The 20,014-nt window shown below is 30.2% G+C and overlaps 1 protein-coding gene across 1 annotated transcript; it reads left to right on the forward strand.

Moving 5' to 3' along the window:
* Positions 1-14,365: 14,365 nt before the first annotated feature.
* Positions 14,366-18,771, forward strand: LOC113363215 (homeotic protein deformed-like; the record flags this gene model as incomplete). Its single annotated transcript, XM_026605702.1, has 4 exons — positions 14,366-14,443; positions 17,617-18,024; positions 18,432-18,586; positions 18,661-18,771. Coding segments are annotated over 4 exons (752 nt in total), but the record flags the coding sequence as incomplete, so codon positions are not given.
* Between the last annotated feature and the right edge of the window lie 1,243 nt (positions 18,772-20,014).

Raw genomic sequence — 20,014 nt, forward strand, 5'->3', positions numbered from 1 at the left:
TAAATAAAAATTCAAATTTTTCAAAAAGTCTATTTTTTTGAAAAATTTCAAAATTTTCAAAACTCAACTAAGATGATAGCAAAATGCTACAAAACTTTAAAAAAAAATTAATTTTTGGTACGGGAAGTTCCAGCAATTGCCTTAAGGTACGATACCATGCACCACTAGTTTAAATAAAAAATACGTGCCACACAATTTTCTTGAGAAAATTGGCAATGTGCGGCCACTTCCGATTTTCTGCCCTGGCGTTTCGACTGTAGCCTAGCGAACGTGTAGCATGATGATGGCTAAACAGTTGTCCGTTCACACACGTCACAAACAACGGAACAACCCCGTAACGCAACGCCTCGCACCTCATGCCACAATTCATTACGTCACGGGACCGAATATGACGTTTTATCTAAAATTCGAATTTGACTGATGGATTTAGAGATCAACGCACAGTGACATGCATAGCATACGTTTTATAAAAATATGTACATATATCTATATGTACAATTGACATATAATAAAATTATTGAGTTTTTATTGATACAACGCCTGCACGCTGCAACCTTGTTTATACATATGCATCATATTTTTGCACCTATGTATATATGCTTTATTTTAATTAATAATATATATTTATTAATCTTATATTTATAATAATGATTTATTTACATTCATTCGTATATTGGTAATAATAATAACTCAAAAAAAGAAAAGAAAGAAAAACAGAAATGAAAAATTCGCAGACCTAAAATGGTATCGATTAATAAATATCATTGCACTTCTTAAATCAAATCAAACTCTTTATTGACTTAATTAATGCCAAAAGAAAATGTAGGTTTTGAGTGCTCTGTAACCAAATTGATACGGTATCTATTCCAGTGAATTTCCAAATTTTGCAAAACCTTAATTCGTAAATTTTAAGTTAATAATTTATAATTACCAAATTCATTAATTAACTTCCCGTAGGGTAAGTTATTGTAATGGGCCGAAAATCGAATTTGAAAATTTTTACATTTCTCGACGTTTTGAAGGTTTCTGAACGTTTTGGCATACCTCAGAAAAAATGGATGTGTGTGTGTGTGTATGTATGAATACAAATTTCCAGTCACGTTTTCGGGCGCACGGATCAACCGATTTGAATGGTTCAAAAAACATTCGATTCCTATTGATAGGGAAAAGAGCTGATTAGTTTTTGGCGAAGGCAGGTCTAGCCGTTTCGGAGATACGGAGCAAAGAGTGCAGAAAATAGAAATCGACTTTTTGAGAGAACGGAGTATCCGATTTGAATGATCTAAAAAACATTCAATTAGTAATGATTGGGAGAAGCGTCTACTAGTTTTTGGCAAAGGCAGGCCCAGCCATTTCGAAGCAATTTTTTTTTTTTTTTTTAGTTTTTCTTGTATATCGAAAATAATTCAGATTTTATTTTTATTCTGACTAAAGTTCTAATATAACTTAAACAAATAATTTTAAATTTGCAATTCAGTTTATATACTTCTTATAATTATTAGACAATGTTACAATATTTATAATAATCTATTTGAAAACATCTATTTGAATATTCCTCGAACATTTCGTTACGGTACGGGAAGTTCGAGCAATTTGCCTTAAGGCACGATGCCACCCACCCCACTAGTTTTTTTCTAAAAATGATAAAAATAAATTTAATTACTAAAATTTTCCATATGCGAATCATAGAGTTGTGTAATATTCTAAAACCAAAAAAATTAAAAAAAATATCTTGTTTTAGTAATTTGAACATAAGTTCAAAAGTAACAGCAAATATTGGTTTTATTATTAAAATATGACATTAAAGTTATTTTGTTTTCCAAAGCAGCCAGACCACTATATTCGTATACAATAAGATTAAGTAATGTTAATATCCATTCTGATAAACATCTATTTATGAAATATTAAATATGTATGAAAATATAGAATTAAATAGTATATACATTATATTTCTAGCAGATACGCCACTATGTGTATCTACTAATTCTTAATCTATATTATATTCTCATATATATTGTTATCAGAATCTGCTTATTGTCTTTAAATAAACAGATCGAAGAATAAAAAAAAAGTATACAAAACATAGAAAACTCAACGTATATTGTTGCACTTGCATATTTCATTATAAAGATAAACTTTCATTAATTTAAATAATATTTTACGTATTTTGGTTCACGTTTACAACGCTGAACTACTTTCACAATCCGGTATGATACATTTACAAAAATTTTCATATAACATATATTGCAATAATGGTTATATAATAATATTATAACAAAAGAGAAAAATTAAAAATGATTCAATAAATTTATATTAATACTTGCTTTTTGTTTGATTTAGATTTAAAATTATATCAACAATTCTGCATTTAATTGAAACAAAAATATTTATTATTAACTTCCCGTAGGGCAAGTTATAGTAATCGCAAAAAAATCGAAAATGAAAATTTTTATATATCTTTACGTTTCAAAGGTTTCTGAACATTTTGGCATACCTTAGAAAAAATGGATGTATGTGTGGGTGTGTGTGTGTGTGTGTGTGTGTATGTGTGTGTATGTGTGTGTGTATGTATGTACGTGTGTGTATGTATGTGCGGATACAAATTTTCGTCGACGATTTCGGGAACACGGATCAACCGATTTGAATAATTCAAAAAACATTCGATTCGTATTGATAAGGAGACGTGCTGATTAGTTTTTGGCGCAGGCAGGTCTAGCCGTTCCGAAGATACGGGGCAAAAAGTGCCGAAAACGGTAACTCAGTTTTTAAGAGAACGGAGCGTCCGATTTAAATAATTCAAAAAACATTTCACTTGTATTGACAAGATGAAGAATCGATCAAATTTTCATAAAGGTAGGTCTAGCGGTTTCGGAGATATGGAAGAAAAAGTAAAGAAATGACCCATTTGGCGGTCAAAAATGATCATTAGACATATGCACATCAAATTATCAGATATTTTATAGAGATTTTAACAATAAGTATACATTTTGTTAACATTCCTATGGGTTCCGTACCAATGCTTATGCGTTAGACAGCGACGCGGCGCTTACGCGCTTTATATTTTGTCCCTATGCAGTTAAATCAGTACGATTGCTTTGAAAAAAAGTTCAGATCTTCCACAATATGTCAAAATAAAGAAAAAAAAATTTTTTTCAAAAAAAAAAAAATTAAAAAAAAATTATTTTTTTTAAAAAAATTTTTTTTTCAAAAAAAAGTAATTTTTGGTCCATATATATAGTTTCTCAAAAATATTATTTTTTCAAAGTACATTTTTTTCAAAAACGTTAATCGTTTTTAAAAAATTAATAATATTTGGTACGGGAAGTTCCAGCAATTTGCCTTAAGGCACGATGCCTTAATTGCCTTAAGACAGAATTCCACTTACAGCTAGTTTAAAACCTTTTAATGCATTTTGTTATACATCATAATTGTATACATTAGTGACGTATGCTTTCAGTGATCGAACTCATCTAGTAGATTTAAAATAAAATAATAAGGTCGAAGCAACAATACAATTCAGTTATAATGCTCTTACGCATAGAACCCGTAGCCAAACAGGAATTATCATGAAAATCGATCCATGTTTATTTAACACTTTCCAATACCTCTGTCCGCTCAACCAGACAGATCTATGTTGCCCCTACACCGTGATATTCAAACTTGTACGAAGTTCATATCTACTTTTATTTGTCATATTTTATTTATTTATAATTGAATGAGTAAACGCCATATTTTTCTCTAATATATCGCATTTGAACAAAATCAACAATTATTCGTTAATATATATGATATTATAGTTATCGAAATTCAAACTGTGCGATCTGAAAGCATTACGACATATAAAGTTTATGTAAAAAATTTTATGAAGTAATTCTAATATTCATTATTATTTGACTTATTTTGGTTAAACATATTAACCAGTTAACCAGTTGTGTCGTAAGCGAGGTAAAATGTCGTTAGTAAAATTCTACAACTTTTTATTATGTACTGGTGTACAATATTCTAAATATCTTGAAAATTAAGAATTTTTTACAAAATTTCCAATATAAATAGCCACTGGTTAGTGGTTAGTGTTTTATACATGACGAGTATACTCGCCAATACACAAAACTTTGCCACTTCTTCATGATGAGTATACTCGTCAATCACAGTTATCTGGCTAAAGAAAGGTGTAGGTTGTAGATATGCTGTAGGTCTTCGTAATTTTGACCAAAATTAGTTTCGCTATTGCGTCCGATGATTGTTATCTAAATTATCACCAAATGTCACTCTGGAGAAACATAAAGCAATTCTTTTCAAAATTGTAAATTTGTTCATCAAGTATAGATGTTATTGTTTTAAGTTACCCTATAAGATACAATTCAGATAAAAAGTAGCTATGATAGTCTTACGTTAGAACTCCAAGATATGCAAATAATACTATTCAGATTCTATCAAAGCCCTAAAAATAAATAGAAAATTTAACATTAATAATTTTAATATTCGTCATCTATACTTGCAACTCATCTACAATTTTCAATTTTTTTTATATTATAAATTTACGATTTTCGATATTTCTGTAAATGTCGCAATAAACTTGAAGTTACTAACGATCAGTTATTTTGAAACCAAAAAAACATGTAATATTTGACTCTTTCTTTTTTTGTAAAGATAAATAGAAATAACATTATTTAAATAATTTTGCTTGGTGATAGGAAAATTATGAGCAATAGGAAATTTATGAGAAGGGGAATCTGGGTACGGTTGTGCCAGGGTACGGTAAAGACAGTTGTCATAACAGCTAAACTATACTAGAGAAAGATGAAGTCTATTTGATCAAATAAGATTCCATTATGACATTTAGTCAGTGCCCTATATTAACACGATCTGTAGACCACATTGCTTTTAAAGAGTCAAAAGTTAGTTTATTTATTCGAATTATTTTAATAATAACTGTTACTTATATACAGATAGATTACATTGTTTGGTATTTTGCTATAAGTCGAGCATTTGTAATGATTTACCAAATTTTGTGGGTCCTGGGGAAGGTTGTGACACTTACTTTTTTCTTATATGATTTGATTTTATGGTTAATCCATCGTATTTAGGACATTATTTTAGTATTTCCACGTAGACAACTTTTCAAATTGCATTTAATTCTCTTTTCTACCGCTAACTGTTAAACTAACAAAAAATCTTGCTTATCAGAAAAAAGTGGCACAACTGTACTCATTCTCCTCTATTCAAGTTACTTCTCAATATGGCAGTATTAATACGCACGCTCTTTGTAACGATATACTGAATTATTGAAATAGTTTTATATTGGGATGAAACCTTGAGAATTCGCGATCGTATTGGATTCATGACATGAACCGAGGCGTAATCCTACGCATCAAACACATCACGCACAGGGAAAGGGTCATGTCACGCTGTCATCGAATTCATTCGCTCGTACATTGAAATTCGAACCAGTCGAACCATTCCAATTCCAAACTATATCCACTTACATACTGACCGTTGTTCGAGTTAGTATCCGAGTTATATATATGGACCAGAAGCAGGATTACACTTTTAGAACATTGCCACATTTGTGAGCTGCATTACACATTTTATTAAATTTGAATAAAATATAATTCGCCAAAAAGTAGTTAAGCTTTGAACATTCAAAAACAAACCGTCAGTTTTTTTGACAAATTATAAAAAATATTGAATAGTAGTAATAGTACCATCAATAGTTTCGTTTAATTTACTAAGTTAGTAGGAAGCTGAACTAGTTTCATAAAATAACTACTTGAATTTTTTTATATTTATGCGTCGAATGAATATGACAAACTACTAATTATTACAACGCATTTTCACAAAATGATATAAAAAACTACGCATACTAAAATAAGTGTCAACAATTTGCAAATATGCATATATTATGAAACATAATTATTGATAACAAATTCAAAATCATTTTTGATGAAATTTGCAGTTTTGAAAGCACTGTTATTTAGTTAACGAGACCTCAATACGATTTTCAAGTATACATAATTCATTTCTTTTATAAGATGTATTGTTCATTTTTTATATAATCTCTATAAAAGCTTGCACCTTGGTAGAGTACAAAGACCAACTGAACTTTTACCTGGTCTAAGTGTAAATAATAAAAAATAGTAAATTAAGTTGAAAACAAGCAATTTTACAAGAGATAAATTATATAAATAGTCATTTCAACTCTGCTGATGAATATTTCTAAGGAAATATCAGATCCAGGTATTTACAGAATGATGTAACTATTACTTCGTAAAATTCTTTCAAAATTAAAAATAGATTATTGGACATGTTTGCTCTTTGGTCATCCCTTTTTACCCCATTATGGAGTAAAAAGTACCAAGTAAAAAAAAACGTAAATAAAACATATTTTTACAATGATGAATTAGCTCTGAACATAGTCAGATAGTTCTTTGTTTGATATGTATTATTTGTTGTATATAATGGGTTCGATTTTCGCAATATATTTGCTCAAAGTCAAATTGGACTTTTGTGCCCCGCCTTATACTAGACTAATATGCATTAAGTTAGATCTACAAAATAACTTAGTGTCAGTTTCTTGCAGCTTAATAATATTTGGCAGGAATGTTATATTTTATAATTATTTTTTAACTTCCCGTAGGGCAAGTTATTGTAATGGGCCGAAAATCGAAATTGAAAATTTTTACATTTCTCGACGTTTTGAAGGTTTCTGAACATTTTGGCATACCTCAGAAAAAATGGATGTGTGTGTGTGTATGTATGTATGGATACAAATTTTCAGTCACGTTTTCGGGCGCACGGATCAACATTCGATTCCTATTGATAGGGAGATGAGCTGATTAGTTTTTGGCAAAGGCAGGTCCAGCAGTTACGGAGATAAAGAGCAAAGAGGGCAGAAAATAGAAATCGAGTTTTTGAGAGAACAAAGCATCTGATTTGAATGATCTGAAAAACATTCATTTAGTAATGATTGGGAGCAGTGTTCATTAGTTTTTGGCAAAGGCAGGCCCTGCCATTTCGAAGATACGGATCTAAATGTGTAAAAATGGCAGTTTTTGAGAGAACTAAGCGTCCGATTTAAATGATTCAAAGAACTTGCTGCTTGCCTTAACAAAATAATTGATTTTGGAAAAAAAAATTTGTTCCTTTTTTTTTTCAAAAAAAAAAAATTTTGTATATCGAAAATAATTCAGATTTTATTTTTAATTCTGACTATAGTTCTAATATACTTTAAACAAATAATTTCAACTTTGCAATTCAGTTTATATAATTCTTTAAATATTAGACAATGTTACAATATTTATAATAATCTATTTGAAAACATTCAGTATTCCTCGAACATTTCGTTACGGTACGGGAAGTACCAGCAATTTGCCTTAAGGCACGATGCCATACACCCCACTAGTTATTTTATATAATTATTCCAAATTGTTAATTTTACATATTTTCACCCTTCGCCCAGAGACCGTACTAATTACATAACCCATAAACCCACCACCCACCACCCACACCATAGGTGCGGGCTTTTATTTACGCGCTGACATGTCACGCGTTCGACGACCTATGCGCTTCTATATGACAAATACCGTTGTAGCTATGATTGATTAATAAAGTCACTGGCTGGATTTTCCGAGAGCCGAAATTTCGATCGGACCGCCGGATGCTATTGACTATTCGCGTTTGTACCATTCGGACGATTCGGACCATTGTCGGATGAAATACTGTGCGACTGTGTTAGTTTATAGATTTGTAAATAATTGGTACTACATTTAGAGCAATTGATTACAATATGTTTTACTTTATTCATTCGTTTGCCGCAATTACTTTACTTACATGACTTGTCTTCTAAATATTAGTTTAATGCATATCTAAGCACGTCGTTCGTATGCATTAACTTTAAAATTATGTTACATTATATACATTTTCAAATACATTTCTCTACATGAAATTTTAAACGCAAAATTATTTACACCAAAGCTAACTCAGCGCAGTTACTTTGAAAATATGTTGAAAATTTCCAAAATATTTCAAAATATAAATTCAAAAATCTAATTACCTTCCCGTAGGGTAAGTTAAAGTAATCGCAAAAAAATCGAAAATGAAAATTTTTATATATCTTTACGTTTCAGAGGTTTTTGAGTATTTTGGCATACTTTAGAAAAAATGGATGTATGTGTGTGTGTGTACGTGTGTGTGTGCGTGCGTGTATGTGTGTTCGGATACAAATTTTCGTCGACGATTTCGGGAACACGGATGAAGCCATTTGAAAAATTCAAAAAGCATTCAATTTGTATTGATAAGGAGACGTGCTGATTAGTTTTTGGCAAAGGTAGGCTTAGCCGTCCGAAGATACGGGGCAAAAAGTGCCAAAAACGGTAACTCAGTTTTTAAGAGAACGGAGCGTCCGATTTGAATGATTCAAAAAACATTTTTCTTGTATTGACAAGATGAAGAACTGATCAGAAGGGCAAGTCTAGCGGTTTCGGAGATCTAGTAAAAAAAGTAAAAAAATGCCATCTGGCGGTCAAAAATGATCATTAGACATATGCACATCAAATTATCAGATATTTTATAGAGATTTTAACAATAAGTATAAATTTTGTTTACATTCCTATGGGTTCCGTTCCAATTCTTATCCGTTAGACGGTGGCGCGGCGCTTACGCGATTCGATATTTCGTCTCTATGCAGTTAAAGCAGTACGATTGCTTTGAAAAAAAGTTCAGAATTTCCAAAATATTTCAAAATACACTTTTCTTCAAAAAGTCTTTTTTTCAAAAAAAAGTACATTTTTGTCAAAATTTATAGTTTCTCAAAAATCTAATTTTTCAGAGTAATTTTTTTTCAAAAATGTTAATCTTTTCAAAAAAAATAATTTTTGATGTTCTAGCAATTTGCCTTAATGGCACGATGCCATGCGCCCCACTAGTTTTTTTCAAGTATTTTAAAAACAAATTATTTTTTTTAAAAAAAAAATAATTTTTCGTACGAGAAATTTCAGAAATTTGCCCAACATACGATGCCATGCACCACTATTTGTTGTACCAATGGTTTGGGAGCGCTATGGCACAGGTTGTCGATCGCCTATCTCGTGGAGAACGCTTTCGGGAGTAACATTTCCGAAGCGGGTGAGTGGTTTTGCTCATAAGACAGACATGCGAACACAGCATTACTGGAATTGCGTATACTTCTGTATCATACGATTTCCATCGTGCACCCCATCGTCGACGTGAACTCCAAAAGGATTTGAAGATGGGTGCTTCTTCTTAATGGTGAGATGTCAGCGAGCGAGCACACTCAAAGAAGGCAAATGCTCGTGGGCTTTTATGTATAAATAACGCCATATTTCACGCAGATACTTTGCGCCTAATGTACTTACGATTATGAATGTTTTCATGTCGAAAAAGCAAGAGAATTATATATAAAGAGGGTATATACTATATATGCATCTGTATTTATGTATAGATATAGTTGTAAGCGATTTCGTCTCTTGAATTGAATACAGATAAGCATTTATGACAGTTTTGCATTGCTCCAGAACGTCTTAATTCTGGCGGTTTTAAGAATGTTGATGCTTTAATTATCAGCGTATTAGATGTTAATAATTATAAATATTATAGTTTGCATTTTGGATTACTTTATATGGGGTGAAATTAAGTTACTTTTAATTTAATACCAAAACAAACACGACGCAAAAATGCTCTAACTTCATTGCTAATTGTAAGCCATTGTTATTATAAGCGTGTGTTTTGAATTGATATTTTACTCTCTAATCAAGAAATAAATTGTACAATTAGGATGCGGTTTAAAAACATAATTTCAATGTTATTTTTTACGTAGATTTTACTTTTATTAAGTAATTTATTTAAAGTGTAAGTTTTTAAGTGTATATTATTATCTCTTTTATTTTTGTGGAAAAAAATTATATAGGGTAGGGCGAGGCACAACGGTAACCATTTTGACTTTGTGCAATTATATAGTGAAAACCAAACCAATTATATCACAACAAATAACGCATATCAAACAACAACTATCTGACTATGTTCAGTAAAACTCCCATGTAATTCATCATTGTAGAAATGTTTTTTTTACTGATTTTTTTTTTAAATATGTCACCTGATCTTTTTTACCCCAGGGAGCAAACAGTGCCAATGTGTTATTTTTGATTAGATGAATTTTAGGAAATAGTAGTTACATTATTCAGCCAATGCAAAATATAAATTTTATGGATAGATTTTTCACCGATATAACACTGTATATAACCTTGATCTGGTATTTTGTCAGAAATATTTATCAGCAGAGCTGAAATAACTATTTATTTAATTTACCTCTTATAAAATTCCTTATTTTTAACCCAATTTACTTATTTATTTACAATTTTTCATTGTTGCCAGTGTAAAAGTTCAGATGGTCTTTTTTACCTCACCCACGTGTAAGATTTTATAGATGTTATATAAAAAAATACTGAACCTAACTTATAATTAACAATACGTCTTATAAAACAATTACATAAGGTATAGTTAAATATGATATGCATCTCAAACATTGTCATTTCTTTCCTGATAGCAACTTCGTAGGAATTAAGATGGCTAATATTGTCTCTTAGATAAAGCGCAATTCGATCAAAGTTTTGTATGAAAATAGCATGAAAAAATTTCAAAAATTTTTGCAGAGCGTCGAATTTTCAATAAAAAATTACACGAATTTTCACTTTTAATTCATTTATCGCTTGTTATAGATCTTCTTTCCTCTTTTTTCAAATATTGTTGTTAAAACACAAGTTAGTTTTTGAGATATCTGTAGTGGACCTTTTTACCCGCGCACCTATAAGCCCCGCTCTGCCCTATTAAACTTATTAGTATTTTATAAAATCTTTATGATTTTCAAAACCTGTATTAATAGTCCGAATCGAATTGCAATGATCTATTACTGATCAGTAATCGCATGTTGCTGTGTTCCTGTGTTATGACAGCATCGTGTGTGCGTTCATTGTGTTCGGATCGTGTCTGGGTACAATTTATCTCGAATGTCCGCCCACCTTTACCCCAAACCCCGAAAGCTCATTCGATGTTTGACCCGATCCCCTGGACTTAATAAGGCGATGTGTTCCGCCACTAAATCAGCTAGACACCTCAGCGTTCCCACAACACTCCACATAAACAACCATGGTGATTGCTGATACATACATGTAAATATCAGAATTTATTTAGAGACATTTATTGCGTATAATCTTCATTATTTTAAGCACTCTTATAAAGTCGGCTGCGTTTGCGCACTTCAATTTAATTGAAAAATATTTATTTCAATATTACTTCTATCTAACTGATTGTGAGATATATAAAATGTAAAATTGGTTGAGAAATCAATATATATATATATATATATATATATATATATTATATATATATTAGGGTGGTCCTTAATATGGACATTTTCGAATTTGCTTTCTCCCAAAGGCTCAAATGGTTCCAAATTGATAAAAAACAATTTTCTGAAAGTTTTAGCTCTTAATATTAACTTTTAGATAGTTCGCAATTCAATCAAACTTCGTATGGAAATAGCATGGAAAAAAAATTTAAAATTAAAAAAAAAAAAAATTAGTTATAACTTAGCGACAAATTAATTAAAAGTGAAAATTCGTGTCATTTTTTATTGAAAATTCGACGCTCTGCAAAATTTTCGAAAATTTTTTCATGCTATTTCCATACAAAACTTTGATTGAATTGCGCTCTATCTAAAAGACAATATTAGGAGCTTAAACTTTCAGGGAATTGTTTTTTATCAATTTGGAACCATTTGAGCCCTTGAGAGCAAGGAAATTTGAAAATGTCCATATATAGGACCACCCCAATATATATATATATATATATTCTTAAGTAATAGGTGAATCAATTTTTGATTAATCAACAATAACAACATAACAAATTAGCAATTATTCCATTGACTTGTATTTTACACATTTTATATTATATATACATATAATATTCAACAAGTAGTTATAAAATATTTAAAATTTTTATATCTTTTGAATCTTAATTTTAAGATACAAATACATTAAGAAGATCCAATAAAATATTAACGAGTTCTGTTCGCAACAAACGTCACATGTGCACATACAATATGTTATTCTCACACACGCCGAGAAGGACGACTTTATTGAATCCAGGTTGACATGACCGAGATGGCTGAGCACGAACGATTCTCAAAACTAAAATATATTATCGCACGACATAAACTCTTTTAAAATAATTTAAATCTATTGAAAACATACAGGCTTATATTGACCATATTCAAGATACAAATGTATGTATCAAGTACAAGAGATGCAGTACTGGATCTTTAACATTTATAGACGAACTTCTCGAAAACTTCAAACCCGTGTTTTGATTGCCAGAGTTTTATTTGAGGGTGTATTTTAACCAGTTTGCTCTAATATACTCGTCATGGAAAAGTGGTTTGGCCGTTGGTTATTCAAATTTGTTTATTATTAAATTTATTTAAATTGCAATTTTTTTTTAAAAAAAAAACAAAACATATTCTCAAATTCCAAAATATTTAGAATATTTTGAGGATGTACAAGTGTAAAATAAATAGTTGTAAGTGATACTATACCTCAAAAACAACATTTTAACTGGGTTCTGACGACACAAAACGCACACAGTTCAATGAGAGCGCCAGAGTTCAGTGGTTCAATCCCAGGAGTGATTTGTATTGACTTTTTCTATAATGAAAATGATGCACAATCTGTGTTCGAGTATTTTTTAATTGACAAAAAAATCTATAGTATTTTCAAAACCTTCTGAACATTTTGGCATACCTTAGAAAAAATAGATGTATGTGTGTGTGTATGTGTGTGTATGTGTGTATGTGTGTGTATGTGTGTATATGTGTGTGTGTATGTGCGTGTATGTGTGTGTGCGCGGATACAAATTTTTGTCGACGATTTCGGGAACACGGATGAAGCGATTTGAATAATTCAAAAAACATTCGATTCGCATTGATAAGGAGACGTGCTGATTAGTTTTTTGCAAAGGCAGGTCTAGCCGTTCCGTAGATATACCAAAAACGATAACTCAGTTTTTAAGAGAACGGAGCGTCCGATTTGAATTATTCAAAAAACATTTTACTTGTATTAACAAGATGAAAAACTCATCGAATTTTCATGGAAGCAGGTCTAGCGGTTTCGGAGATCCAGTAAAAAAAGTAAAAAAAAATGTCATTTGGCGGTCAAAAATGATCATTAGACATATGTACATCAAATTATCAGATATTTTATAGAGTTTTTAACAATAAGTATAAAATTTGTTTACATTTCTATGAGTTCCGTACCAATGTTTATCCGTTAGACGGCGACGCGGCGCTTTCGTGCTTCGATATTCGTCTCTATGCAGTTATAACAGTACGATTGCTTTGAAAAAAAGTTCAGATTTTCCAAAATATTTCAAAATAAATTTTTTTTCAAAAAGTATTTTTTTTCCAAAAAAAAGTAATATATTGTCAAAAATTTATAGTTTCTCAAAAATCTAATTTTTTCAAAGTTATTTTTTTTCAAAAATGTTAATCTTTTTAAAAAAAATAATTTTTGGTACAGGAAGTTCCAGCAATTTGCCTTAAGGCGCGATGCCATGCGCCCCACCAGTTGAATTTATTATTATATAAGTAAATGTCATATCGTGTCTGCTGTAAAATAAACTTTGACAATATTAGCCATCAGAACATTACAAGCTGTACCTCGTTTATACATAAATGTATGTATTCGGATGATGTAGTCGAATTCTTCCCTCTCGACTTGGTGCACGGTTAATCCCGTACTTGGCCGCAACTCGGCAACTCGTAGCTACGGCTGGGAATGCCGACACCTGAACCCAAAGCTCCAACTTAATAACAGATCATGTCACTTGTAATTTATAACCACCCCCATCAACTCATATGATGGGCAAGCACTAACAAAAGTAAAATGATTGAGCACGGTCGGTACAGATAAAATTTAAAATTGTAATATCTAGTGGCATTCTTAAATTTGAACATAATTTACACTCAAAGGCCACATCGATATGTGCAGTGTTTAAGTAGTTTGTTTTATGTGACAAATCTACGACTTTGAAGAACCTTAAAGAATCAAACTAATCTTGTTCGAGGGACAAAAGACAAAATTTTAGTAAGCTTTTTAACTCGAAAAACATATAACGTTAATAAGATTTGTTCTCTGACAAGTAAATGAGGCACTCAATCAGATAATGCAGATATATTAAACACAAAAAACATAAAGTAAATAAAAGTCTTTGAACTTACGTACATTTTTGTTACGCATAAAATACTAAAGATTATAATGACATATTAACATATTGACTATTTTTTTCATTATTTTAGATATTTTTATATTTGAAGTAGAAGTAACACTGGCTACTTTTACTATTGTCATTCATTTATCAGTGGCGGATCCAGGAGGTGGGTCACGGGGGTCATGACACCCCCCAAAGCTTGTCTTAAGACTTAGATAGAACACTAATTCAGCAATAAAATTACTTCATAATAATTTAATTTATGTATTTAGTTACCAAACACATTCTATAAATTCAATATGTAACTTATTATAGACAAACGGCGGAGTCAAAGACTCCTAAATTTTAAGGATTTTCTAATCGTATTGCGAATGTATGTTCTATACATAATTTAGTTATGTGACCCCCCCCCCCCCCTGACGCCAAAGCTGGATCCGCCACTGTCATTTATCATATGTTATTTAACTATATTGTCTTTAAATTTACTAGATATAGACTAAGCACAGTTGTAAATTATATCGTAAAATAAAAAAAATGATATCTATTTTTAATAGTTTTAAAGTCTAGTATCAAAATTTGTCGTTTTGATCGTAACGTATGTCGGCATAAAATTGAGAGATGCTCTTTACATATATTGGCGATTTATAACAATTTTGATGTTAATGGCTTTTGTTCAAGTCTTTAATAATATAGAGTATTACAAAGACAATTAAAAACGATTCAAAAGTGAATATGAAATATGTGAAAAAAATGGAAAAAATACATTGAACGCAATTAAGATCTCCTTAGAAATGATACTAAATATAATCATAATTAATTTCATTAATAAATTATCCACTAATTGTTTATATAATTATAGTATACACACTTACAAGAAGCGTAACATTCTCTAATTGTTATTTAGATACATGGCGTGCATTAATTAGTTTAAATATAAATTCAAATATATTTTCCGTGAAACTTCTAAGGGGATAGAAAGGGTTATCGTTTTATATAAAGTTTTGTGCCCATACTTGTTGAAAGAAAAAAGGTGACTTCTCGGCGAAGTGATACTTTGTGGTCACTATTTTACTTTATGGGGATATCTTAAATATCGATATAAACTTCTAAACCGAGAATACTGCTTGAATTAAAAGCTCTCTCAGTTAGCAATCTTTTAACGTTATTAATTTTAGTAATGATAAAAAATTAGATGTTTATTTAAGAAACCATAAAAAATTAATTTACAATAAAAAAAACTAAACAATGAAACCAATATGTGTATTATACATTTCAATATATATATATATTTTTTTGAATTATCGGTTTAGAAAGAACATCAAAAAGATAGGATTGAAAAATTATTAGATTATTTATTAATTGAATAAATCGATTGGTTTAAATAAAAAATATTTAATCCGGTGATGTTGTTTTTTAGATAATTGATAAAAGTAGATCAATTTTGTTCACTCATAACTAATCTTAAGTCTTAATAAGATTTATCTTGGTAACTAGCATAAATTTCTTCATATATTGAAATTAGCCATTGGCTATTTTCATACAATTTTATTTTTTCACGACATGCGCACAACAAATTAAGCAATGTATTTACATTCTAAAATTCTAAATTAAATAGTTTTTGAAAATAAATGATTTGTATTCATTATATTTTATTTACAAATATATTATGACCATACGTGAGAACGAAAATGAAATCTGTTTATTTTCAAAACAATTTATATCACTTGGCATAAAAAGGATTTAAAACAACACAAAAGACAAAGGTAGTGAATATTATTTAAATGACACCATTGTTGATTTTAAATATTTTCAATATTATTTTAAATCTCGGCGCCCTTAAGTTTTTTATCTCACTTCTACTGCAAAGTCGCGTATGTATGTAAAACATGTTTAGCTAATATTTAATATTTGTATTTAATTTAAAATCTCTTTTGAAAAGCCCTCGGGCTTCAATGAAATGCAGGATTAATTGAATGGGAGCACGATATTGTATAGGGGCGCAAAGAACGATTAAAATGTACTCCATGGAAAATCAACCCCTCTCGAAAAAGCTACACAAACTCCTTGATATCTCGCGCCCTCCTAAGGTAATTGCTCTGGTCACGTTCTGTATGATTTCTGCAAAGTCACCGTTGTTATCGATAAGTATGTCGTTCTTCTGCAAGACTTAATTGCTCAGGTATTTCTGGATAGGATGACACAGATTTCAGATTTAGAATCGTATTCCTGAACAAAAATTGAATTTCAAGTTGAAACACTCTGATTAATTCTATTTTATATTATTATATTTATAAAAGGGATATGAATAAACGATCAAAGAGTACCTTGAGCATTTGGACAGTATTAAAAAAATTTATTACTATTTCAGTCAGAGCGAACTGAATTCAGAGAGTTCATTTAGAGAAAGTTTAAAATAGGGTTAGATTTTGTACTAATATTTTTTTAATCAAACACATCAAATGCGAATTTGTTATCTATGGTCCAACTTAAATTTGAGAAATAATATTATAAAAACCAAACCAAATACATCACAACAAATTACACAAATCGAGCAAATAATTATCTGACTATATTCAGTAAAACTGCCAGCTCATTCATCATTGCAGAAATCTATTATAATCTAGCGCAATTCAATCAAAGTTTGTATGGAAAGAGCATGGAAAAAAATTTGAAAATTAAAAAAACGTGTTTTAGGCGTAACTTAGCGACAAATGAATGAGTTTTATTCATTCATTTGTTCGCTAAATCACATCTAAAAAACATTTTTAAACTTTTTGAAAATTTTTCCATGCTATTTACATACAAAACTTTGATTGAATTGCGCTCTATCTAAACGTTAATATTAAGAGCTAAAACTTTCAGAGAATTGTTTTTTATCTATTTGGAACCATTTGAGCAAGGAAATTCGAAAATGACCATTTTAAGGACCTCCCTAATATATATATATATATATATATATATATATATATATATACAGTTGATAAACAATATAATTTTAGATATTAACTATTTTATGATATTATCTATTGATGTGTTATAACAAGTTTTATAACAATGGTTTATTAAGACTTAATGCTGACATATATTTCTTGCAAAAAACATGTTTACATTAACGCATTTATTGGTTATTAATGAGTTTCAATCAATCATTTGACCTACCAAACGCTAACTTTATTTTAAATATTGAGTATGCTGTTCAATTGTATTTTCATTATTCAATATCAATTTTAATTATAAATTTAAAGACGCTACGCTCAAACAAACGCCAAAATGCATTGTAATTAATATTAAGCTAAAATGATGATAAATGAATACTAAAATTAAGTTTCTATTTTTCAGCTGTACAACATGAACGTGGACCACGTAAACCAAAGCTTCATTTACAGCTGAATCATAATTCGTCCGGGCATCATCATCAACAAGCACAACACCATCACCAACAAACTCAATCACAACATCCGCCTGGTTCCAATGCCCATTCTGGTCATAATCAGATTGCTCATGGTGCTCTTCCACCATTACCACCTCTGCACCCCCATGCCATTATGACAGGTCATCATAAAATAGAGCACCACCAGTTTGGCAAGCTTCACCTACAAGGTTTCAACTCAGTTGCGCCAGTGGCTGGACATCCGTTGCATTCTTTCCAGTTTCCACCTGCCTTCTTTGGACACCATGCATCGCCTATGATGAAACCGGTACCTGCACCAGGATCGTCCAGTGCGTCATCTTCTGGAAGTTTACCAGGTTACAACATATTTTGTTTTTTATTCTATTATTATTATGAAATTCAAAATTAATTTACAAGCTAATACTTTATAATTTCTTAATAAAATTTGAAAGATACATCATGATATATATCTTGATCATAATATTTAAAGTGTATCTTTTAAGAATTTAATTTGAATGCTATAAGTAATTTAAGACTACTTATTTATTGGATTCTAAGATACATTTAGAGCGTATCTTATAAGGTTTTAAGTTGAATATCATAAGTCATTTGAGAATATGTACTCATGTATTGGTAACGATTTGTAAAATTTAGTAAAACAAAATATCATTAAACATTATGGAACTTCGTTAATTTAATAAAGTAAGCTGATTAATCAGAATTATCTATTATTACATTCTTTTACCTATGTATAATTTTGTAGGACCCCCAGCTGGAGTATCTGGGGGTACAGCTTCTGTGAGCCCGCCTGGTGATTCAGATATCATGCAATCTTCGGTTTCCCCCAGTTTTAATCAGCCGCAAAATTCGACGCATCCAGGAATGTTACACATACTGATGTCAGCTGAGAGATGTCAGGTTAGTTATATACTTTTCAATAATATATTTGCGTAAAATAATCAAATTTACATATATGATTTTTGTTGTTGCAGGAATTAGTTTGGAGCGCAAAGCAATTACAAATGCAAGGCGATGTAATGATGTCTCCACCAATTCCAAGTCCATTAGCATTACCTTTGACACCTACTTGGGAAGTTCTGCAGGTCAGTTGGTTAAAAAATACTGTTTGAGATTTGAGCGATTTCAATATTTAAAAAAAAAACTGGAAAATCTAAATATTTTTTAATAAACCCTGGATTGAGTGATTGCAAAGATTTTGAACGATATACGATAAATGTAGAGCTAAATAAGTTTGTTTGGAATACATAAGCATTTTTTTAATATTTAATATTGTACGGAACGCAAAAATATATTTTAAAAATTATGCATGCTTTTGAATTCTATATAAAAATCTTTAATTTGATGGTCATTTCATATATCGATATAATGACATTTAGTATTTAAGAAACGCATGAAGAACTTGTGATAAGAAACTAATACCTTAAAAAATTCTAAAATTTTAACTGAATATTGAAAAAAATATTAAAAAACCAAACTAGATTTTAAAATATTTGAATGATCGTCGAAGGTTTACGGCAATAACGGAGACTTATAAATAATGAATTTCATACATAAGTCGCCTATTGTAAAAAAATAGTTGGTCTATTAGTATTTTAGTATTAATTGTTAAGTTGTGGGATTTTTATGTATTGATACAAAATCTTTAACCACGAAAAAATGAATCCCTTTTTTTAATGTTGAAATAGTTTGTTCAAAGTAATTTTGTATGCAAGCTTATAATATAATATATAAGCTACGGAATTCAAAATTTATTATGATAAATTTATACAAGTTGTTAAAAAATGTTGTAAAAGTTTTATAGGTTAAATTTTCATTTGTCATTTAATTTTAGTTTCCAAAGGAATATTGTTAGATGTTTTTTTCTCCGTAACTCGGAGATAATTCCGCGTATCCAAAAAGCAAAACGAATGTTTTACGAAACATGCATATAATGGATATATTCACTTTTTCCAAGTTATGGTAAAATTTTCTTGAGATCTTGAAGTGGTCATCTTAGTTTCATTTCATCTACAGTAACTTTATATATAACTAAGAAATAAATATATGTGAAGTATAGTTAGAACAACGATAACGTGAAAATAAACTAAATAGTATGAAATTTAAACAAAGTAAAGTTTTGTACAGTGGCCTATCGTTGGGATCACTGAAATTAGTATAATAATTTCAACTTTGGGAGTGCAGATACAGTAGCTATATCCAATAGGAATCCATCGTTTAACGAGACTCTTTGCGCCCTGCGCACAAGTCAGAAAGTCATTTGAAAATAGGGTGGAGCGATCGCGTAAGTCAAACGCCCTCACAATGGAAACCAATAGTAAAGCAAAA

This window comes from Ctenocephalides felis, unplaced genomic scaffold (assembly GCF_003426905.1).
Source record: "Ctenocephalides felis isolate EL2017-DRISC unplaced genomic scaffold, ASM342690v1 CF-g0.4_SCAFFOLD_00283, whole genome shotgun sequence".
Classification (NCBI taxonomy): domain Eukaryota; kingdom Metazoa; phylum Arthropoda; class Insecta; order Siphonaptera; family Pulicidae; genus Ctenocephalides; species Ctenocephalides felis.